General features: G+C 32.6%; 1 protein-coding gene across 2 annotated transcripts in view; it reads left to right on the top strand.

Moving 5' to 3' along the window:
• Positions 1–26,063, top strand: part of LOC124362547 (chromosome transmission fidelity protein 18 homolog) — an 87,082-nt gene that overhangs the window by 6,128 nt on the left and 54,891 nt on the right. For both annotated transcript variants that reach the window (XM_046817157.1, XM_046817156.1), the window contains exons 3-13: positions 6,510–6,715; positions 7,836–7,944; positions 9,947–10,082; positions 10,816–10,942; positions 11,094–11,177; positions 11,522–11,662; positions 13,737–13,842; positions 14,669–14,812; positions 17,428–17,579; positions 21,144–21,355; positions 25,457–25,708. In XM_046817157.1, the coding sequence (XP_046673113.1) occupies positions 6,510–6,715; positions 7,836–7,944; positions 9,947–10,082; positions 10,816–10,942; positions 11,094–11,177; positions 11,522–11,662; positions 13,737–13,842; positions 14,669–14,812; positions 17,428–17,579; positions 21,144–21,355; positions 25,457–25,708 (1,669 nt within the window). The remainder of the gene's footprint in view (positions 1–6,509; positions 6,716–7,835; positions 7,945–9,946; positions 10,083–10,815; positions 10,943–11,093; positions 11,178–11,521; positions 11,663–13,736; positions 13,843–14,668; positions 14,813–17,427; positions 17,580–21,143; positions 21,356–25,456; positions 25,709–26,063) is intronic.

The raw sequence follows: 26,063 nt of genomic DNA, 5'->3' as shown, positions 1-26,063 counted from the left end.
CCGCCCTCAAAGATTTGAGTGCTAAGTGCCTCAGTGTCACTGTTCGTCAAGTCAAAAAAAGCTAGTTGGATATGAGCAAAGCACCCAGACTGAAAATATCCCCCTACAAAACACCACTTGACAGTACCTGTCTACCACAAACACACATGGCAACCTTCGAAGACCTCAAGTTATAAAGACCAATGGAGGTGAACGCAGAGACAAAATAAGTGTCTCCCTTCAGTTAAGGTTTAAGGCTTTCCAGAATAAAAACTGCCATCTTCCAAAGGAACAACCCCAAGAAAGCGACAACTTACCAAATCCCATTGAAATAACCGCAACATCCACTCCTGAAGCCCCTGCCATTGAACCCCCTACACCGATGAGAAGGCTACCCATAACTGCTACATCTTGACCCCTCAGAAACCTTCTTAGAGTTTTATGAAAAGAACATTGAACAATTCAAAGCCAACTACTACAAAAATCATCTCTCTCATATAGAAACGAACATCTCACCTTTTTTAGAACCAGGCAACAACATCTGACCTCCAACATAATCAAAAACAAGAAAAAGGATGGTAAACCAATGGCAATATTTCATCAAAACACTGACAGAGTGTCAAACAAAATTGAAAGACTAAATCGCTAAGATCGTTAAAACCAGATAGGCTATAGTGATTTTAACAGAGCACGGCCAGAAGAAGGAAACTCTTGAGAACACCAGACTCACTGAATACTCCATGAAAACAGCATTCTGTCGAGAAAACCACCAAAAAGGTGGAGTAGCCATCTTCACACGGACTCCATAGCAACAAAAACAGAAGCAGTTGACTTAAAGGATTTTTGCATTGAGAACTGGAAAATGTTGCAGCAGAAAAACACTACAATACTGATTGGAGACATCAACATAGACTGCCTTGCCAAAAGGAACGACCACCTAGAGCTAACGGACACACTTGATGGCTTTGGCATGTACAGGGTTGAGCTTCCTCCCACTAGAATTACACCAACATCACAAACCTCCATAGACTGTGTTTGCACTAACCTACCAACAGCAGATATAAAGGTGCAAGTACTCAACACCTGCATATCTAACCACACAGGCCAGATATGTGAAATAGTGAGCGCAAGCACAGAACCACCAAGTGCTCCAATAACTAAAAAAAGGAACTTCAGTAACAAAAATATATTCAAGAAAACCTTACAACAGGAAAACTGGACAGATATCTACAACACAATAGATCCAAACAATGCATATGCTAAGTTCAACACTACCATCCAACGGGCACTAAACCATGCATGTCCTTTAAGCGTCACAAGGCACAAAAAGAAGAAAACTCCCACTATAAATGACCAAACAGCAACTGACTTAAAACAACAATACTTGAGAGCACAAAATGTTGAAGGCGTGCGAGAACGAACTAATAGAATCATTGGTAGACATTACCAACAAGTCCTTCAGCGCAGGAATATTTCCTTCGGCACTCAAAATCGCTAAAGTATATCCAAAGTTTAAAAAAGACTCTCCTACTCAGGCAGTTAACTACCGACCCATTTCACTTATACCCACCTTTTAAAAAGTGATTGAAAAAATAGTACTAACAAGACTGTTTGAACATCTTCTCAAAAACCAATTGCTAACACCCCATCAACACGGCTTTCTGGCAGGGAAATCTACTACTACAGCACTGATTAGCTTAGTGGAATTCCTTTTTTGACCAACCAGAAGAGGGTAATACATCAACAGTAATCCTCCTAGACTATAGTAAAGCATTTGACTGCCTGAGCCATGACCAGCTCTTCAGTAAGATAACTAATTTGGGAATACAAAGGAAAACAAAGGAATGGTTCTCCAGCTACCTATCAGGTAGAAGTCAGTTTGTGGAAATAGTAACACACCTCAAACAACAAAACGGAAACAATGAAATCCTAACTAAAACCAACCACGCGAGGGGTCCCTCAAGGTTCAGCCTTGGGGCCTGTTTTGTTTATACTGTTCACAAATGACGTTCCACAGCATATGCAGTTGTACTGCAATTCCCTTATGTATGCTGACGACACAATACTTCTTCTTGGGAGACCTAATGTAGAACAATTGGAGGTTGACAGTTTCATTGCACTGAATATGGCAGTTCAGTACTGCCAGAACAATGACCTTGCTGTAAACGAAAATAAAACAAAACAGCTAATACTGGGAGGACAAAGAGAACATACTGGAAGGCTTCCCGGACTAGAAGAAATCACAAACACTAAATATCTGGGTGTCACACTGGACGATAGACTCTCATGGACAGCACATATAGACTCCCTCTGCAGTAAATTAAGTACAGGACTTTTTGTCTTAAGGCGAATTAAGAACAGATGTGACTTGGCGACAGCAAAAGTAGCCTACCATGCCTTCTTTGAGTCACATCTTAGATACGGAATTGCTGTATGGAGTGGTACTACCGCAGGAAACCTACAACGTGTCCTTGTACTCCAAAAGCGAGCTATTAGAATCCTAAAAGACTTACAATCGAGAGACACCTGCAGGGAAGCCTTTCAAGAACTCAAAGTCCTCACAGTTATTGGTTTGTAAATCTTAGAAGCAACAACTCATGTTTACATCAAGATGCCAGACCTGGCAAACAAGGGAACACAACAACACCAGTATAACACCAGGCACATCTCCATCTACTTTCTACCAATACATAGGCTCAGTTCAACTGAGAAGAAGACCAGCTACATCGGGGCCAAGATGTGGAATGCTCTGCCTGAAAACCTGAAGAAATCAAATAAGCTGCTTTTTGGCCAATATCTCAAGACGTGGCTGCAAGAACGCCCATTTTACTCTTTAAATGAATTTTTCAATCATTAACCCGTATTGTATTGACCTGGTTGGACCTGTATTGTTCTTGTGTACTGTAAATTCTCTTTGACACCATTCTCATCTTGACGATGATGTAATAAAGATATTTTGACTTTGACTTTGACTATACTACCCAGGCCAAATATATTGGTCTTTAGAAAAAAAGTAAAAATAGAATCTAACTAGCTTACTTTTTTCTTCTGCTCTAACCTACTCTTCCCAAAGCTCCATCGAAGTCCAAACTGTCCAGGAGAAATTGTGATCAGTATGTTTCTGTGATGAGATCACATTGATTTGGCATAGAAAATTACTTATTACAAATCCCTTTGATCATCAGTGCAGGCTTGGGTTGTGCCACCTCGCACTGCTAACACAAAAAGAAATAAATTCCCAGAGATAAATAAATTCACCTAAAGTCAAGTACAGACCAAGTTAGTGCTCTGGTCTGGATTGTTATTGCATTGATTAATTAGATAATGTAAGAATATATTTACACTTTTATCCATTTATAATACATATTAGACTGGTTATCATATACAGGACCGTTTTACTATTTCCTCCATGGCAAGGGGCCATGACCTTTGAAACTTCTTATCCTGGGGTGTACTCATAAACTTTCTTTGCTATCCCCAGTGGGGTGGGGGTGGGTGGGTTATGGAATCTCACAGCAAATCAGGAGTCTGGGATCCTCTCACAGAAAATCTTGAAAAGCATTATTTTTAAGAACGAGGTTTTATTCATCCTGAGAGGAAGAATTAGAACTAAATATACTTTACATGCTAAGATTTGTTTTGATACGCTGTTTTAATACACTATAAAAAACAAAAGTAAATAACTCTTATGAATAAGACATAATAATCTTAATACTGTTACAAATACCAAAAACAACAATTAAAAATATATATTATTATGACTAAACCTTTTATACATATTTCACTCTCCAAAACATACAATTTTCTTAATAGGCCACTGATCAGGTTCAAACATTGTAAGTTCCTCTAACAGATGTATTGGACGTTTGATCAAATGGAGGTCTCGACAGACAGGGTTCGTGGCTGGATTTTGTGGATAATACTTTTTGCAAGTTGTTTACTCTTTTTGCAAGAACCTTTTCTGAGGGTGGAACAACATTTCCTTCACTGATGGTTAATTATGCTTCTAAAGTTTTATTTTCAGGTATTTTTAATTTATGGCCTCTACTAATGTACACTTCTCCTTTTAAGTTGCTGCATACATCACAGTTGTTTTATGGTTTTACAGAGATTCTGAGAGCATAGAAAATTCTGCTAGGATGTTATATATTATTGTTAAGTTAAGTATAAATCGGGAAAATGGCAGTTTTTTTGACAAACCACTGTACGTTGTTAGCTCTGTAGAAGCTCTAGTTTTATCAATTTTAAATTATCCAAAGTACTTAATAGTTCCAAAAAACCAGGTCAGTGCAAGGCCCTTTTGTTTTTATCAATAAAGTAGGCTGTTATAAAAGTAGTTTTGGTTATCTTTAAGTGGGTGTTGTATGTACATTAAAGGCATATTATTCAATTATATCTCTTTTAACTAAGAAGTGATTCTGTCATCAGTTGTATGGCTAGCAGAATGTTAATATTCTAAGATCTTTTTTCTGAAAGACGTCAATAGCAGTTTTGCTTGATCCGTAGATAAATTACCAAGTAGCTACTTATCTGTTAAAAAAATGTGCTTTAATAAGAATAAGAATTTTATTCTGCCAGAAAATATTCCACACAAACACATTGGCACGTCAATACAATGTTACAACTTTTGTAAAACAATGATCATTCCAAAAGTCTTGCTTCGTCCACACTATTGAGATGTACTCTTCCACCGAATAGAATGATCTTTTACAAAGAAAATAATTTAGTTTAGCTTTAAATTCCATACAGTTAGCATCCTTATACCTAATGGTAACTTATTGTATAGTCTAATACCCATCCATCATCATTGGACTTTTGTCGGTTTTGCCTAGAGTCTAGTTTGAGGTAGGTTGATATTGTTACAACTTCTTGTTTCATAATTGTGAACATTTTTCCTTAGGTTTACTTTATCTAAATTAGCTTTGAGGTAAAATAGGCATTGTTGTATATATAAAGAGAATAATGTCAAAATTGTAAAACGTTCTCTACAACTATGATATTTATTGACTCCTGCTAATATTCTGACAGCTTTTTCTGTTTTGCATTGACACCTTTGATTGTAATTACAAATTACATTTGAATAAAATATTAACAGAACTAACTTTGTTTTCGTTTAAGCACATGTTCATCAACCAAGAGCTTGTTTAGTAGAAATACATGAACTTCTAATTTTTATAACTGAAAAAACGCTATTGAAACTTTTAATAATGCATTAGTGGTGATAGACACTGACATAGAGACAACTAAAAAAAAGGTTGACTAAACTGTTTTTAATTGAACAATGCTTATCAAGAAGTAATTATAAAAACTACACAACTGCTTTTAGTAGCAAAAAGAATTGTCTAAACTAACTCTAACGCTCTGAACTGAGAGATAGCTTAGTGTCTTCTGTGTTTGCACTGACGACAGATAATATGCTATGACGAGATGAGAATAGGCTCGGATCACAGCACCCTTTCTTGGTTTGTTTAGGCATAAAATACACTACTAACATTTCAAACAACAGAGTTGAATGGAGTAATACCTCAAGTAAAACTTACACAACAAAATCTACTACTAGATCCTTAGTCTCTGGAACACATTTTATCCATAAATGAATTTTTCTTCCACTAAAGCATAATAGAACGATGTTCCAGAGCGTTCCAGCCCCAGCACCAGTCCACCCCTGTTCTTATCACTTGGCAAGGTTTTCTCATTTTTCTTACTTTTTAAGTACTGCCTGGTTGTCATACTAAAGTAGGAAAGAAATTTAAGTTGACCCAATAAGGAATTGCTTGGAATTATCCCGACCACTTTAAAGAAGGGCCAAATGCCCAGTGTTCATTTTTAGAAATTACTGTTTATTATGTTTGTTTTGATTAGATCTATACTTGTATTAAGTTATACTATATCTTGCTATACTTGTATTAAGTTATGGTTTCGACTAACAGTGTTCATCTTAGTTCTGTTTATTATGTTTGTTTTGATTAGATCTATACTTGTATTAAGTTATGGTTTTCGACTAACAGTGTTCATTTTAGTTCTGTTTATTATGTTTGTTTTTGATTAGATCTATACTTGTATTAAGTTATGGTTTCGACTAACAGTGTTCATCTTAGTTCTGTTTATTATGTTTGTTTTGATTAGATCTATACTTGTATTAAGTTATGGTTTCGACTAACAGTGTTCATCTTAGTTCTGTTTATTATGTTTGTTTTGATTAGATCTATACTTGTATTAAGTTATGGTTTCGACTAACAGTGTTCATCTTAGTTCTGTTTATTATGTTTGTTTTGATTAGATCTATACTTGTATTAAGTTATGGTTTCGACTAACAGTGTTCATCTTAGTTCTGTTTATTATGTTTGTTTTGATTAGATCTATACTTGTATTAAGTTATGGTTTCGACTAACAGTGTTCATCTTAGTTCTGTTTATTATATTGTCTATTTAACGGTAATAATTATGAGTTATTAGTTTTTATTTTGTAAATAAGTAAGAAAAATATACACTCTTTCAAGAAATTAATTTTTTTATTATTTGTTTTTTTAGATGATATGATTCACAATGCTAGACCCAAAGCTAAAAGAAGCCTTGATTTCAACAGTCAGAAAATTAGCAATGGCACTAATGAGAAGTTATCTTCTGAACCAGAATTACTGCAAAATAATTCTATTACTTCTCTTAATGAATGTGAAGAAGTATCAGCTGGTGGTACTCACTCAACAAGCACTGTGGCCAACAATAGCCAGGAGCCTGTAAGTAATATTGGAAACAGTAGTTTATTATTGTCAAGTTTCACAGAAGTTTGAGCACTCTAAAGTTGTAAACTGATTGTAGATTTATGTGTTATGTTAAAATGGTTATCCATCATTATATATGATGATTTATTGTTACTTTTTGTATCATTAAGTGTTTTGTACTTGTATTTTGGTTTAGGCTAGTTTATACAGCAGTGAATAATAACAAAGCATATTATAATAATCTGTCACTGTGAGGTGAGATTGTAGACTCATTGAAGTAATGTAATTAAAATATACTATTATTTGCTCCTTTTAGGTTAAAATTCCAATAATTTACATTTTCTTACCTCTGTCACATCCAAAAATAACTATTGGCTTTATTTCTTAGTGAAAATCATGGAACAAAAACCAGTTACACAGTTTACGCTAGTACATTAACACTCTGAAGGCCAACATTTACACTTAAATAAAAATTTAATTAAAGTAGTTAAGACCCCAAAAGAGAAAACCAAAAAGGAGTAGAAAATGAAAATGAGTTTTCTTACCTGACTAAAAATCTTGAGTTAATCAGCTAAAATGTCTCAGAAATCGATTTAATAATAATACGATCATACCAAGCCATGTTGAGCTAAAACTTCTTTGTTCAGATTTTTTTGTACATACAAGTAGCAAATTCTTAGGGTCACTATGGAACCTTTGTTTTACTTTGAGAAGATTAAATTAAACTGGACATTGTCTAGTATCCAGAGTTCACATATTTTAGTATGCGCTGTTCTACCTTGCCTTGGAAATATGAAAAAGAGAGATAGAAGATGGAACCAGAGTAGGATTTTCCCAGCAGTGTTTGAGCAGTTGTTTGGAATGTACATCAATCAAAAAAGAATGGAGTGAAGTTTGAAGGAAAATCAGACAGAATTACCATATTTATGTTTTATAAATTTTAATAAACTAATTCCAGAAACATTTGACTCTACATTGCACAAAAAAAAAAATTTATGCAAGTTAATTGTAAAAATAATCTTTTTCCTATGAATGCTTTATAATATGAACAGAGAAGGATGCATATTTATTCTAAGTACTGTTATATTGTCCTCCAAAAAAATTGAAGAAAAATGAGCATGCTGTTTTGTTTCAGGTAAATACAGAAAACATCATGCAGGCTTTAAATGAAATTCCGGAAAGTAACAAAAGAAGAGTTGAAGACTTATTTGGAGATATTGATGATATAATTTTTGACGATGAACGTATGAAAATAATTACTAATACATACTTTAAATGAATTAGATTTTTGTTACATAGAGTTTTTTTGTTTTACTTCCGAGAAAGCCATTCTTATGTTAATCCATTGGCATGCTATTTTTCATTGGCTTTTTAGCATCTAGGACTTTTTATTCTTCATAATTTAGTTAGTTGTACAAACTTCAAAAGTCTTAGTTTTATTGCAAATATAAAATTTCACCTAATTACCCTTTGAGTGTTTTAAATTCATTTCAAAACAAATAAATGTTTACTGTTATATATATAAATATTATGTAGCCCCACGTGAAATATATAAGTATAGTATTTCATATAAAAAAAAAAAACACGTTTTGATCATCAGCATTCTTACTCTTCATATGGCATAGATAAACAATATTTAGCTCTTACAACTATGCAAATATGAAACATAAATTTTAAACCAATTCAGTAATAACCTTTAGATAAAATAATGTAAGACTGGTTCAAGCTTTGGAGCCAACTGGCCAAATTCTAATGAACTGAGAAGAACCATTTGTGCTACAAGATCTATGCCTACTTGATTGATCGTGTTGTAAGGGGAAGTATTATAATCATGTGTTTTTATGTTGTTTTTGTTTACATAGTTAGCACTTATTCTTTCTAAATGTAATCATTAACTTAGTTGTGTACTTGCTTAACTCGTTCAATGCAAAAACCATTCATTAAACAAATATTATCCAATAAAATTGGTGGAAAACAAAAAACAAACTAAATCTTTTCATGCAAACAAATTTTATTGTCGTAAAAAGCTGAAATATATAGTCAAGATTATTACTCTATCTAATCTATTACTCTGGGAAGAAAAATAATAGTTTTTAGGCTACAAAATTAGATACTACTTTTGGCTGAGTAATTTTCAATGTTCTTTCAATAAATATCTACACTACTTAGATAAAAAAATTTTAATTGCTGTGATATTCCTAAAACCCTTTTCCTTTTCAAGCAGATTTTTCTGGACAAGCCTCACAAAGAAAAATTGGTGTCTTTCTTCATGCTATTTCTGTAGTAAACTTGACATTGTTTTCTACCTCTCTTTCATTTGTTTGTAAAGCTAGCTTTATAGGGAAATGCCTTGCAGGACTTGATTGTCATTATTTGCATTGTGAGGTCCAGGTGCATGAAAACAATCACGGCCACTCAAAACCTAACATTGTCATTTTCTTGACACCATTATGCTTATTGTACAGTATAAAAGCATGCAGTACAATCCATGAAATATATTGTTGTTGTAGTCAGTCACTTGTAATTATTTATCTTACTCATTTTTAATTTAATTTTATCATTTATTTATTCTTGATAAATTACTACTTATTTCCACCTTTATTTCCTCTAAGAATCATACTACTATTAAGATGAGTCTCAGTTGCAGGCCAATTTCTCTTGCCTTCTTAACACAAAGAGAAATTAATTACACACTGAATATTTTGGTATATCTCTGTTTTATCTTCTTCATTTAAAGGAGTTGCTATTTTGTCGAAATTACGATACTCTGTTTACTGATTTAAAAGTTAAATTAAATTACTTTTAAATTGTAGAGGAATTCTAATTTTTTATACTTTGCAGATAACATAAGAGTAAAATGTTTCTATAGAAAAATTACGGTGTTTATAATTATTAACATGTAATGATAATAATCATAATAGTTTTTGTGCCACAATATTGTGATTAACAAAATCGTGTTTAAAATATAACAATGTAATATTGAATTTCATAAATATCATCGGTTTGGTACCATACAATACTAAAATAATACAATATTTCAATGTGACTATATCTACTTAATATGTGTTCAAGTGTACTTTAATATTTTCACATGCAATAATTGTGCCCTTTGAGCAACTGAAAACGACCTGATATTATCTTAAACATGCTGTACTTAAGAAAATACACATTTTAATGGCTGAAATAATTGACTTTCTGTACTAAAATCATGTTTCCAAAATAATTAAAAATGTGTGCTTTTTGTAGCATTTGCTAAGAAAACCAAACATGATGGGTTGACTGAAGATGAGCGACAATTACTCACCATAGAAACAATTATACAAGAAAGAAAACGACTTCAGGAAGAAAAAATTTTACCACGATTGACAAATGCAAATAAGAGGTAAGAAAAATGTAGAATCAATCCTTTCAAACTTAATATTTTCTGATTTGGTAGTACAGAAGGTGTGATGTTTAAGCACTGTTTTACAGTTTAAAAAACATATACTCTAGTCAAATATGTATTTCTAAATGAAAGACTGTTTCTTAATGTACTTCTCTAGATAATTGTAACTAATATTAATTCATTAACATTGTACAAGCAGTTTTTGTGACAGATCATAAAAGTGTCATCCGATTACCTCTGCAAAATGGATATATGTTCTCATCATCTTCATTGTGGTGTTGGTCACCCAGATACTTTTTGGAATGTAGAAACAGTTTGTAGTACTGGCAGTTTGTATATTGGAACTATACAGAGAGTGAGGGAGTTGTTTCCACTGAAATGATTCGATGAATTCTTGGGTTTGATTATCTTGGAGTTAAACAATCCTCTTAAATAATAAATAAATAAAAATGCCTTTTATTACAAGCATTTATCAGTACAACTATTTTCCGGAACAACTCATGTCATCTTCAACTATTTATATTACAGAAAAATGTACATAACGAGTGCACTACAATGTTTCTGACATGATCTCTAATCATGGTGGAGCAACCGAGTTTTCTACACATAACGTAGCTATGTTAGGAAGAGTTGATTCAATTTGAATGTTGAGTTTCACTCCAGTTCACGTGTTGTTTAAAAATGATATTTGTATTCATTTCATATTTTCTAATAATATGTGTGATTGTAGATCCTTCCGGTCAGATAAGGTAATACTTTCACGCACTGTTCCAAGATGGAATTTCATGCCACTCACTGATAAGAAAGGAGAAAGAATTTATGCTAGATTGCACTCAGAAGAAGCATTTGAAAAAGAGGTAAATCTTAAGTGTAGACTGCATGTATGAAAATATTTATAAACACTGTGAGAAAAAGATTTTTATTAAGTAAAATATTTATTTAATTTTTTAATATTTATAATGAAATCATAGAAAGATTGGTAAATTTGATATTTACATTTGATTTCAGCTATCAGATATGTCCAACCAGAACCATAAAGGTGGATTATTGTCTGTGCCTTTTGAACAGTTGCAGAAGCTGGCTCATGAGCAGGTACAATCCAAATACATATATTAGTAGTTTTATTGTTCCTTTACATATGAACATTGAGAACTCCTGATGGTATCTGGGAACTTATTGCATCAAACTACTTTTTTAACTGAAACCACTAATTTTTGGAAAATTTGAATTTGATGAAACCGTTTCGGGGATATAAATTTTTAGTGATAATTCTATTCTTATTGGAATATTTAAAAAATTTTATATAAGGAACAGTATTCTTAGTTTTTTAGTGTAAATTTAATGTGGGTTTATAATTTTCAAAGTTTTTAAGGCATTATTTGTACATTTATTTAAACTGAAGAATATGTTGCTTTTAAGCCTATATTTTATTTCAGTTACAACTAAAGTGGGACAGAATCGAGAAGAAAGAAGCTGAAAAGAGGACAACGGAAGTAGAAATTATAAATGATCCTGAAGAAACTCTTTGGGTTGAAAAGTACAAACCAAAATCATATTTAGAACTACTAAGTGATGAGGTGAGGAAAGTAATAGTAAATTATATTGAGTGGTATTAAATACAATAAAATCTGCTGATTCTACTGTGGTGAATTTGTTCATATACCAGTGAAAATTCAGATTATGTTACTATAATGGAATGAAGGTATTGTGTGTGTTATCAACAAGGTATTCAGATATTTTTAGTGTTGTGAGTGTACTTGTTCTACAGGAATCAAGGATCATACGAGGTGTGTTCAAAAAGTATCGCGAATTTTGTGTATTTTCAAAAATTATTTATTTATTCATGAATATCTATTTTGTCTCCTTCAAATTAATCCCCCTGGGATTTCCTATCTTCACAGCACTTCAAAAAATCATTTTTTTGTATCTTGTTCAGCTCCTCCTTCGATGCCGTCTCTATCTCTTAAATCGTGGCGTAGCGTCGTCCTTTCATGGGCCTCTTCAGTTTCGGGAACAAGAAAAAGTCACAGGGGGCCAGATCTGGGGAATACGGTGGCTGTGGTATCATTAGTGTGTTGTTTTTGGCCAAGAAGTCGCGTACAAGCAGCAATGTGTGAGCAGGGGCGTTATCGTGGTGCAAAAGCCAATTTTTGTTTTTTGAAAAATTTGGGCGTTTCTGGCGGGTTGCTTCGCGCAAATTGCGCGTAACTTGCAGGTAATATTCCTTATTCACCGTTCTACCTTGTGGCAAGAACTCATGATGCACCACGCCCCTGCAATCGAACTTTGACCGAACTTGGCGTGCTTTTTTCGGTCTTGGTTCGTGCGGCAGCTTCCATTGAGATGATTGAGCTTTGGTTTCCACGTCATAACCATAAACCCACGATTCTTCACCAGTTATGACCCTCTGGAGCAAATTCGGGTCGTCGCGGACAGATTCCAACATCTCATTAGCAATGTTCATGTGATGCTGTTTTTGATCAAAATTGAGCAATTTTGGTACGAATTTTGCGGCGACCCGTCTCATGCCCAAATTATCGATTAAAATCAAATGGCACGAGCCAATCGATACGCCTAGGTCCTCGGCAATTTCTCTAACAGTGATTCGACGATTGGCTAATACCATTTTCTTCACTTCATCAATTTTTTCGTCTGTTGCTGAAGTGCTCGGGCGTCCGGCACGCTCTTCGTCGTTCACATCTTCTCGGCCTTCTGAAAACATTTTGTACCACTGATAAACGTTGCTTTTGTCCAAAGTAGCTTCTCCGTATGCCACAGTCAACATTCGGAATGCATCCGCACACTTAATTTCGTTTTTCACACAAAATTTGATACAGGTTCTTTGTTCCATTTTTTTGAATAGGTAAATCGAAGACGAACCAAAACACGTGCAAGCAAAGCAGCTGTCAACAATTAACTGAAGAATCAAAATGGCCAAAATTGTCAAAATAAGTGAGAGACATATGTACCAACATAACACCACAAAAAAATCGAAATTCGAATATATATGGATTGTAATAATATAATTAAAATTACTTCTTAATTTCAGTAGCTTTGTGAGCTTGCTTGTTTTAAAACTACTTGTCATAAGCCTAGAGTAAATTAAACACAATTTTAAACTGAGCAATCTTTTATATGTATCTTGTAGATGACAACAGTAAATCAGTATTGCTGTACAAGTACAACATTATCAATCTTTTAATCGAAACATTGAATGAATATTTTGAGAACAAAATAGAAAAAGTTTTTCTGTTTCACTAACAGGGAACACATAAAGTACCACAGTTTTAGATAAAAGAAAATGAGAAGAATGAACATCATTGTGAACACTACAATGCAAAATTAAAGTCAAGTGGTTTCTTTTTGGAAAGATTCTTTATAGAAAAATTACTTGGTTCTTAATATGATCGAGACATGGTAGTTCTAGATACTTCAACTCTTTTTACAGAATACCAATCTTGATACAGACTTATTGGTGTAAGTAGACCTACACAGAATGCACAAAAAAATTTACTGAGCTGTCAAAAATCTGGGTTATGAAAAAAAAAGCTTGTTTCCATCAAGTTTCCAGTCTCTAGCATATAAATATTTTATACTGTATTACGGTCAGGTTAATCGTTATTACATTTTTGTGTTAATTATGTGTTTCAGAGTACAAATCGAGCTCTTTTGCAGTGGTTAAAATTGTGGGATAAGGTGGTTTTCAATATAGATAGAAAGGTGAAAGTGAAGCCCAAAGAAGAACCCAAAGCAAAAGGTAAATTTGAAGATGAAGTATTTATATGGATTTAATGTTCATAAAAATAATGTTTTGTTAACATACGATGACAGTTGAAAATTGGTCTTTACAACTTGAATCCTCTGAGAGATTTTGAAACACATATTTGAGACATAGAAACATATATTTGAGACATAGAAACATATATTTGAGACATAGAAACATATAAGGGAAGAAATTATTGAGATGGAACACTCAAACTTAACAGCGGTATTTCTCTTTTGTATACCTGATATCTGTATTTGATAGCTTTTGTACTTGTGTGTTGGACTCCTTAGATACAACTGCCTTGCATGTCTAAATTATTAGTCTTTATTCATTTAGACTATATGTATTTAATTGGACTGAGCATATTGACAGTAGACCTTATTCTCCACACCATGGATGTGACTTGAGTTGCCTCACAGATACCTAGGAGCATTGGTTGAATGTGATATTTTTTCAAGAATATTAACAAGTCAACAAAATGTCATTAGTTTTAGAGATTTAATTATGTAATGTTTGAAATATTTAATCCTTGTATAGTAAAAGGCTGCAATATAACTGCCAATAAATACAACTTGGGAACAATGGACAGCTCAAAAGTTTATTGTAATGTTATTGCGCTGCTATATCAGGTGGTTGGTCCGGTTAGAGGTAAACAACTTCTCATCAGCTTTTGCATGACTACTAATTCATGGAGCTCCATAAGCCCAAGCCATTACAAATGTAATGTATTTTAGATCTATACATTTTCAATCTAGTAAATAATTAGCTACAATGTTTATAAGTGTATACTCATGTACTCGTATGTGCTTATTTCTAGGAGGAAGGTTCCAGAGGAATACTGGACCTGTGGTGAACGATGAGCTGGATGAACATGGCAGACCCCACCACAAGATAGCACTGTTGTGTGGACCTCCTGGGCTGGGCAAGACTACTTTGGCACATCTGATAGCCCATCAAGCAGGTCAGTTTGTTTTACTCAGGTACGAGTTAAGCGTAGGTAACTGAAAAAGTGTGTGTAAGGAGTGGAATAATTGAGTAGTTGAGTAGTTTTGGACCTGTACTGATACTGTGTATTCTCAAACTTTAGACGGATCTTAATGTTGTTCCCTAACTTATAGAATGTAATAGCAATGAAATGTGAAGATAATTAAAGTTTTGAAAACAGTTGAAATATTTTTTGATCACATATAAATAAGTATCTACATTCTCGAATTATTCACTGCACATTGGTACATTATTCATTGTTATGGAAAATCTCTACTTGATGTTGAAAGATTTCAAAGATTGAATGACAACATTCAGGATCCCAATGCAAAATTCAATGTAAATGGTCCAGTATCATTATCCTTGTTATTTAAACTTGTATGTTGTGAATGTTGTTTATGACAAATAGTGATGGAAAGTTGTTTTTTTGTTATGATATCAATATTTGAGCCATAAGTTATTGGATATTGGATATCTAAAGATTAGATATTGGAAACCAAAGAATCAATTAAATGTTCTAAACATGTTTCTAGAAAGAAATATCACTATTGGTGTGCATGAATAAGTTGCAAAGTATTTTTCAAAATTGATGAAAAAGCAAATTAAATTGGATTCTATGTAACATTTTTATACTGCAAATCAGGAACTCACAATCCTTGTAAGATTCATAAAGATAGAAAAATTACTTGATTACTCATGAAGTATACAGTATTTTGTATTATCTTAAAATTTTAGCCTGTTTGGTCAAAACTTTATATAGAGAGTAAAATCAGATTTAGTGTTATAGAAAAAATAAAGAAGCAAAGTCAACAACTTTTTCTTTTGAACAGTAGTGTCTGTATTGACTTTTACATGCTTATCTAAAATGGAATCATAAATCAAGCAGCTTAGCTTTACTACTGTTAATGACAGTGGGGTTTTATCTCTGTAATAACTAAGCCAGTTCAGTTAAAATAAAAACAGAAATTAATGAGGTTTTTGAGACGCAAAATGTTGATAAAGTAGTATTATAATGTATGACTGAAAAATATGTATTTAAAATGTTACATTGAAATTAGACATTGTTTTAAATTTAGAAAACTAACATTTCAAGATTTACAAAAACAATAATTGTGCAATTTTTTGAGAGAGATCAGCAATGATTGGAAGCTAAAAAAACATTTGTGCCACTCTAGCAATTATTAATTCAATATTTACCACCCAGGTTTTAGAATTACATTTGAAACAATTGACAACTAACAATTAAATTTGTATTTATTTTGCATAAGTAAAATAATTACTCAGACATATCAAAGTTTTAATACTTTTTATTAGAAATCATGATAAAGTTATTCGCTACTTAAAGAAAATTGTTCTATTTTCATGCTTAATAATTAAGACTAAATATAATTTTAAAATTGGATCCTTTAAACTAAATTATATCAATTAAGGCTCAATTTTCTTAATCTTTACACTGCTGCTTATAAGCAGTGTTAGAGGTTTGGTAAAAAAATAATCAGGTTATTTCAGTAATTATTACGTAATTTACTCAATTAAAAAAATTGTTCTTTTCTTAGCATTAATAATTTTATCTAGATTTAAATTATATACTTAAAATTAAATCAGTGTTCAATCATTCTTGAATTGTGGAACAGCACAAAGCGAGAAAACAATACACAGTCCAACATTGTACTGGCAGTGCAATTTGCAATATAGGACAAAAGTTATGTCCAGTAATAGAAAAGAAACATTACGTCTCACTCTGTAAATCAACATAAGACCGTTAACTCATGGAAGCACAACATAAAACCAGCTACGCAACCGACATTCAACAAATCTTTTCCAGAATAGAATGACATTTAGAAATCTATTAACTCTTTATTTAAAGATTATTATTGACTGTGGATGATTTAAATGGATAACAGAATTTTATAGGGAGTTGTCGTCATTTGTAATTTTCGTTATTTTTTCAAATCAATAAGAATACAATTTTTTATTAAAACACTTTTTCACTATTAAAGCTTAAACAAATATTTTATAGATATATCAAAACAGATACAACAAACACTAAAACTGCACTGTTTGGTATTAAAATCAATAAAATTATTATTGCCCAAATGTAATATAGCAGTGTAAATAATTTACTACAATAAACGCAGATTCGATCTTTAAAAAATCTCAATTTTGTTTGGTTAGTTCTTGGAGGTTTTTGGAAGCGCTAACAAGAAATTTTAAAGTATAATTCTCAAGTACCTTATTTAGTTTATTTGGAGAATAATTAAATGAAGTTTTAAATGAACATTTTAAAATTTTATTACTTATAAACTTTTCTTATAATAACAATAAAGACTACAATAAAAAAATAAAGCATTCTGAATTAATGTAATATAAAATAAATTTGAATGTATGATACAAAAATAAAACTAAAATATCAAACTGATGGAAGTGTTTTGTAATGGTTAAAAAAATAAAAAGTTATTGAATTTAAATTTGTCACAGTAAAATATTGTACCCTATGTATCTAAATTATTTACAACTTTATTGCTAAAATAGGTCAGTAAAGAAAATTAAGGTTAACTAAACAACTATTGATTTTGTGCATATTATTCACAGGATACAATGTGGTGGAGGTGAATGCCAGTGACGACCGCAGTCCCGAGACTTTCCGCACACAGCTGGAAGCTGCCACACAGATGAAGGCTGTGATGGGAACTGAGCGTCGGCCTAATTGTCTGGTCCTGGATGAGATAGATGGAGCACCTGCGGTCAGTTGTTGCTTTATATTATATTTTCATTGTTCTTTGTGTAATCTTTATAATTGTAATTAATGATGGATGATTTGAAAGGGTAACAGGTTTTCAGACGTATACCATTATTATATATTGCACAGTAATTTAACCTCTTCTTCATGAAGAAAAAAAAAACCTTAAACACTGGTTTAACGCATTGAGGATTGCTACCAATCGTAGCAATCGCTCGTAATAACCAACCGTTTTTAATGTTGCTTTATAGTTATATAATAATGCTTATTAGAATATGGTGTTTTGTAGACAATTTAGTATCTTTAACAATTTTCTAAATTTTTTTTCCAAATGGTCATACCAGGGCGCCTAGAATAACTGCAGGATAGCCTCTCTTTTGAGAAGGAAGCACAAATTTGGAAAACCGATGGCTTAAGGAGAGATGAAAGAGTACGTCTGAGATTCAAAAGACTAAACTTCTGAATTTCTGAGGCTCTGAGTTCCTTCCCGACTATCTTTCAAGCAGAAATGCTTGCAATAAATCTATGTGTCTGGATCAACTTATCTAGAAAACGTAAAAGGGTGCTAAGATCTATATCCTATTGAACAGTAAAACTGCGCTGAGATCTCTCAGCAGCTTCACCTTTGTGTCTGAAATGGTCTGGGATTGTCTAAAATTACTTAAAGCCCTGGCTTCCCATAGCAAAGTTACTCTGATTTAGACAGCAAACAGGTTGGCAAGTGTTGAAATCATGAGACGGCTCGTAGGCCCGGCACCCTTTTGTGGCTTGGCTAAGTGTCAAATCAGGAACTCTGCTGTCACAAAATAGGTGGCAGAGTAGTATGGGGAAGACTTCCCTCTACTAGGAAAGCCTCACAGGTCTAAGGCAAGTGAAAGCTGTCATAGACACCTCAATCGATAAACAGCATTTGGACTTGGAGTAGACCAGACATCAGATTATTCTCTGTCCAGCTAACACAACATTGTCTTCTTTAACTACCACCTTTTAAGATGGGTATTTCTGTCAGAGATATGTGCTTCAGCGGAGAGTCCAGTAGACTGTGTAAACTGCTTTACACATAATTTGTGACTGCAAAGCGATTAGGTGTCTAGAGAATTCATTGGGTGCTGAGGTAAGATTTTTAGCTCTTGAGGTTTATCAAGCTGTTCTGTTGTAATTATTTCACCTGTTATTAGCAGGTGTCTATATAATTAACAAATATTCCAATAGACTGAGAGAGCATTCACTTTACTTTGATTTTGAAAATTATAACTCTACATCAGTGTTTGGGTTTTATTTCTAATGCAATATGCCAATATTGGCTTGCAAAGTCAGTTTATGTTAGGAAATAAGGTGCCGTCCAAACTTCATTTTATGATATTGGTGCAGCTTGAAATAGTCAACGAAAGATCGTACTGTTTTTATTATAAGATCAGTATTTGAAGGCGAAAAACTTTTTATTGTGTGACACATGTAAAAGAAAATCAGGTTTACATCCTGTACATTGTCAAAAAATCCTTAGTTTCCAAAATTAAATTTTTGTAAATATTTTGTATTTTATAAATACTACTAAATGTTAATAAAAACAATACTTTTCCAAATTGTTTTTGGACGAGGCCTTTTGAAACCAAAGGTTTCGTCATCAGGGGACTCCACAAAATGAAACCTTTGGTTTCGAAAGGCCTCGTCCAAAAAATAAACAATTTGGAAAAGTATTGTTTTTATTAACATTTAGTAATATTTATACATTTTCCAATTGCTCCAAGAGTCTTCAATTTTGTATTTTGTTCTGAAAAAGTGATTATGGTATAAATGTACATGTAAAGTTGCAATTTTAACAACAAGAACTACAAAAAGTATAATGTAAGTAATTGCTTACCATTTCTGTCATTTTATGCCTAATTTTATTCACTCCACATGTTTAGAGGTCTAGGAAACGAATATACTTTAAACAAAGTATTAAACTACTGATCAAGGAAAATGACATTTTGGACTCTTACAAATTGTGGTGCAATCCACTGTCAGGTTGAACCTGATGCAGCGCTAACATGCATAGCTTATGCTACTTTGGGGATATGAACCTCCTGTCTGGTCATGCTCAAGCAATTCTTGCTCACTAGAAAGGTGATTCACACTGTAATCCAGATTGAGAGCCTCTATCCCTCTGGCTTTTTGAACAGAGTGTGTTACCATTTCAAAAATAGCTCTGCCGTCCTGTGTCGCTAAGGTATTGAGAGCAAACTCTCATGCTTCCTTGTTGAAGCTTGGTTAAACATAGGAGTAGATATTCCTATTAGGGAATTTGTTGTTAGGGAACATTGTTGTTCAACATTGTTTTGTCTCTTCAGAAACAGATAGCATATTTCAGCTGTAACTATGTTACTACAGCATACTCAGATTAAGAGCTTTCTATCCCAGCCAATGCAGAAGACTAATTACTTCTACTGAATACTTCCTAGCTAACAAGATCTTGATAGACAACAACTTGTTATATATCTTCATGGATTACTCATTTAATAGCATTGCTCGTTTTTTTTTGTTTTACTTGGATATACCTGTACATATTTGTGATATTTTATTCAGTTTCCATAAAGGTGCAATTAATATATTTAAAACTGAATTTATTTAGTTTATTTCTCTAAAATATTTATCTACACAGTTCCACCAATGTTCAAACACTTGTCCTGCTGCTGTTGCTGACAATTTTATGTGAGCAATATGTTAAAAGAAGCTGTCAATCCGAATTTTTGTCTTAAATGTTTCTACTCCCCAATAAAACCGCAACACCAACCTGTGTTTTTCTTAGTTTTAAAACAACATATAACAATAATTGTAAATAATTACAAGGTAGAATTACACTTCATGTTGTGTTGCATAACAGGCTTTACTGAGGTTGTATGTACGATTTCAAGTTTCTAACTCATTTAATTAGCTTCATGTGTTACTATATCACTTGTTAAAATGTCATATGGTTGTACACAATTTGTTAAGAAATTTAAATTATGCAATTTTCTTGTTGCTATCATGGTCACCCATAAGACCAATGTAAAACTATTTACTCACTCTGCTACTATTTACTCACATCCCATGGAGTGACATGCACCATCATCTAACTCTTATGTTGCTTATACAGGAATGAAGCTTCATGCAAAATTTTGAGTCTACAGGTTATTTTGTTCTCAAGATATCATGCGGACAAACAAAAGACAATTTTTGCAGCCTCTTGAGTAATAGGTTTTGCTAATGCTAAGCCAAATAGTTAATGCCAAACACAAATGTGTGCATGATGTTTAGGACAGGCAAATGTAAAATTATTTTTTTGTTTTAAATGCTGTGCAATGTTTTTTTAACACACCTGCTCTGCAATCCAAAAGATGGTTGACGTGAAATTACATTTTCATGTTTCAACACTAATCTCACACAAGTTTTCTATAGGTTTGTTTTGGTTCTTTCTCATGTTTCATCATTATTGACCTAGCTCTCAAAGATTACAGTTATTGAACAAATTCAATGCTTAACTTTAGTAGTACATGTGTTACCCGGTTCATTTCTGTAAAGTTGATGAATTACCTTTGATTTCTTATAGGCATCTATTGATGTTCTGCTAAAGTTTTGCCTTGGGAAAACAACAGGAAGAAAGAAAGGACCTAAAGTAAAAAAAGGTGCTGGTGGTGACGAAAAGTCTGGAATTCTTAAAAGACCAATCATATGTATCTGTAATGATGTGTATGTGCCTGCTCTGAGGCCTCTGCGGCAAGCAGCATTCGTCGTTCATTTCCCACCCACTGCTTCTGCCAGGTAAGCTCATTTCTCACCCACTGCTACTGCCAGGTAAATTCATTTCCCACCCACTGCCCCCATTTAAAAAAAATGCCAGGTAAGTTCATTTCCACCCACTGCTACTATCAATAAGTGATCATTTTAAAACAAAAACTCTCAGAAACTTTATAATTTTTCGAGGGTAAGTTTTAAACTTAATATTGTGTTTGGGAATTCAATTTGTTGAAAGGTGAAAGACCTATTAAAGGAATATTTAACCATTGTAGTGTTAATCAACAAAATTTTGTCGCCTTTTGCCATTTCTAACTGACATGTTAACTGACATAATTTTGTCATTCAAACGCTCCCTCACATAATCACTTCTTATAAAATACTGCGGCAATGTATCCATTTGATACATGCACCATTTGATTCGGGAAGAAAAATGATAACAAAAACTAAAGTTTTATTCCTCTTTGTTATTATGGTTGTGATGTAACAAGTTTATTATTCCAAATGAAAACAAAAATTTCATGTGTTTGTTGTGAACAGCCGTCTTGCTGGTGTTGTTTACCATTACGTCAGTGCCGAGCCATGTATAAATCGTGTTTTAGAGTCAAAATTAAATGTGTAATGTGTTGTTGGATATTGTGATAGTGCAAATAAATTTATTTTACAATATCTTTTATGATTTTTTAAGATATATCTTTTACTGAAATCTGTTTGATAAGTTATCGGCTCTAAATAGAGTATTAGAGTTCGTTTGGCTAAAATTCATTCCACATAGTTTTTTTATTCTTTTTCACTTACTAAATGTTATTTCCGACACACTTTTGTTATGAAGTAACAATTTAGGCTTGGTAAATATAAATTTTTCACAACAGGCAAAAATAATTCCTTTACATAAAAAAATGACCCTGAAAATATATCAAACTATCGCCCAGTATCTGTTCTCCCTTCAATTTCTAAAGTATATGAAAAATCAGTCCATTTACAATTATCTGAATTTTTGGAAAAATTTAATATTTTAGATGATAATCAGCATGGATTCCGGAATGGAAGATCGGTTGTGAGCACCGCTGTTTCTTTTATTGAATCTGTTATTGAGTCCGTTGACAAAGGAAAATATACAGCTGGTATATTTATGGACCTTTCCAAAGCGTTCGACAGTGTAAAACATAGTAAATTATTAGAAAAACTTCATATCATTGGAATATCTAAAAGGGCTCTTAATTGGTTTTCTTCTTATTTGACAAATCATAACAGAATTATCAAATCATCATCAGCTCATCAGCCAATTAAGTTTGGGGTGCCCCAAGGTTCAATCTTAGGGCCTCTGCTTTTTTTGTGTTATCTTAGGGGTATAGAAGATACCTTAACCTATAGGCAAAATTCAAAACTATGTCTTTATGCTGATGATTCTAATTTGATCATGTCATCTAATTCTCCAGAAGAAACAGAAATCTTTACATTTGTGGGATTGAATAATATTGGAAACTATTTTCACAATCACAACTTATTGTTAAATTAACAGAAAACCAAATTTATAAATTTTAAAACAGCACAGAACAAAATCACAACAGAACCAATAATAACTTATAACTCATTTAACATTGAAAAGGAAAATCAAATTAACTTTTTAGGTTTAACAGTTGATGAGAATTTAAATTGGGATGAACATGTACAGAAAATGTTAATTAAAATTAATTCCGGAATCTTTGCATTATCAAAAATGTCCTTTTATTGTAATTTGGAAACCTTAAAAAGTATATATTTTGCCCATGTTCACTACCACCTTTTATTCGGTATAGCGTTATATGGATCAACAAAAAAATTAAATATGGATAACATTTTGAAGCAACAAAAAAGGGCCATTAGAATTATGCTTAAGCTGAAACGTGATGATTCGGCCAGAGAACATTTTAAAAAATTAAAAATTTTTACAGTTTTTGGTCAATATATATTTGAAACAATTCTTATTGCCAAAAAACAAGAACTAGAGGCAAAATCAATACCATTGTCCCACTCTTATAATTTTAGGAGGAGAAATGAGATAGTTCAGCCTCACAGGTTAAAATTTTTCGAAGAAAAAGCCCTCATATGCAGGTAACACATTTTTAAAATGTGTTCCTGAAAATATTAAAAAAGAGAATGATTGGTCAAAATTTAAGAAAATGCTCAAAGAATATATAATAAATTAAGCAGTTTATTCATTAGATGAGTTTTCCACCTCCCATAGTTAGCTGTAGTTACACAACATTTCTGTATGTAGTATGTATTATTTTTTGTTTTAGGTTTATATTTTATTTTGACACTATTCACTGTACCACCAATGTACATGATTCATGAATAAAGACGTTTGACTATTGACTATTTACCATAATTCTTTTGGTTATATATGATAACTGTTTGGATCTTCGTTTGTCATTTATATGTGGTTATTTGAGTAACCCATGTGGTTGTCAAACAAAAATTTCAGGGAGCAGGTCAGGGAAGTCAGGGAAAAAAAACAGGACTGGAAATCAGGGAAAAGTCAGGGAATCCGGTCTCAAGTCAGGGAAAAGTCAGGGAATTTCGACGTTGGTCAGGGAAAAATATAAAATCCCTGTACACAAATAAACTTACTGCTGCCGCGCCGAGTCCAAGCCTGCAGACAACGCGGCGCATGAAGCAGGCAGCCGAGGCGGCTCGGCTGGCCCACCCATTAATTGCCAAAAACCCTGGGGATTGCGTCGAAAAAAGTCAGGGAAAAATGAAAAATTTGGTCTGGAAATCAGGGAAAAGTCAGGGAATTTCATTATTGGCCTCCTGTAGCAACCCTGAATTTAGTCTTGGTCAGATTTCAGTAATAAGATATAGATTTTTTATAAAGAATTGCTGATAAAATAGTAGTTTATTGTGGGCTGCACATAAGTAATAGATCGTGCTCTGACCTCAAGTGATTTAAGGGAAGTGGTGGAGGAGGTCTCAGAAAGTGAATCTACCGATGGGTCAGATATAGACAATATCTTAGTGTAATAATATTTTGATATACCTGTTTATACTATTATTCATTCTAATCCAGCAATGTTCATACTGATGTAAATACTGATTAGCTAATCTAGTAACACTGTGTATGTTGAGGACTTGAATTTTTTTCTAGCTGGTGCGCATTATGAAAATAAAATGAAAAATGTCTTTATTAAAGAGATGGAGTTAGGGCTATTAAGCTCTCTCTACCACTCAAACTCATATTGTATACAGTAAATTTACAATAGTTTAATACAATATTGTGATAAATTATCACATTTTCTTTTGTAAATTTGGGATTATTTCATATACCTAGACATAGTTTATGGTTTTTTTAAACTACAAAAACTTTCCTATCAGTTATAAAGTATAAATTTTGATATAGTACACACTTTAAAAAATATGTTATACTTTACTGTATGACAATTTTTTGTAAATTTTTTAGTATGACAAAAAGTTACTTTTTGTACTTTTCAAAAAATGGGTATTGGAATTTATTTCATTGTTTCTGTATAGTTCATTTCATTTTGAGTAAGAACATATGCATATAGGATATACTAATGTGCAATTGTATAAGCAAAACTTGTATTACCAAACTTTCGTACAGACCCGATTTTCATAATTTATACATATAACAACTTTTTTTATAACTTTATAATAGTTTCATATCTTTATAATATAGTATTTCACTTATTGAAATAAATTTTGCAAGAACCGCAACATGGATAACTGCTAGTACGTGTATAAAGTTTTTAAGTATATTTTTTTCAGAAACTAAATGAATTTTGACACAAAAGTCTATTTCACATTTACATTTTTCTCACAATAACCTGATTTGATAGGCATGGTGCCTTCAAAATCTGAGAAATTCTTTTTGCAATATTTGCATTTCATGAAAAAAACTTTTAAATCAATTTTTTTATGGCCTGCTTTAAATGCAAATATTATTCTTTGTTTAGTTCTGAAAAAATATACATTTGTATATATTACACCTAATTTATATTTTTAATTTGTTGAAATAACCTTGCATGAAGCTCTAAAACAGTGTGACACTACAGGATGATATGACCACCAGTTGTAGGGTTAGTTAATATCCATTGTTTAACTGAGAATCGCTTGGATGATTATCAGGTTAGCGCAGAGACTGTGCGAGGTGGCGAGGCACCAGTCTATGAAGACTGATCTGGGTGTGATGATGGCACTAAGTGAGAAGACTAACAACGATATCCGAGCGTGCCTGGCACTGCTACAGTGCCTCAAGATGCAGTCGGCCAGTGTCGTCAAGCTGTCCCAGGTACATGCCGCCTCTCTCGGCCAAAAAGACATGCAGAAGGGTTTGTTCACAGTGTGGCAAGAGATCTTCCAGATCCCAAGGCCTAAACGGTAGGTGAGAGTTAATTTATATTAATAGTTTATATGCAAATTATTATTCCTTATTATTAATAACTTTTATTCTTCCTCTTCAAAATTTGTAAGATTTCACAATATGTGATCATCTAAATTTGATATTCACCAGTTTGTGTAGTTTATGACTATTTTTTCAATAACAGAGGTAGTAATACAATACATTAGCTTTTATATAAAATGAATACTTTAGACTTTTAAGGTAGAAAGAGAAAAAATATCACTTTGTGTTATTGTTGTCTTGTTTCCATCTTGCCTTTATATGTATTAGTAATTTTTTTTATAAATGTTTACACATTATTTAATTTAATTAAAAGCTTGTAAGTAATAAAAC

The sequence above is a fragment of the Homalodisca vitripennis genome, chromosome 5 (assembly GCF_021130785.1).
Source record: "Homalodisca vitripennis isolate AUS2020 chromosome 5, UT_GWSS_2.1, whole genome shotgun sequence".
NCBI lineage: Eukaryota > Metazoa > Arthropoda > Insecta > Hemiptera > Cicadellidae > Homalodisca > Homalodisca vitripennis.
Note: the sequence above shows the minus strand (reverse complement) of the source record. Positions and strands in the feature narration are given on the sequence as shown.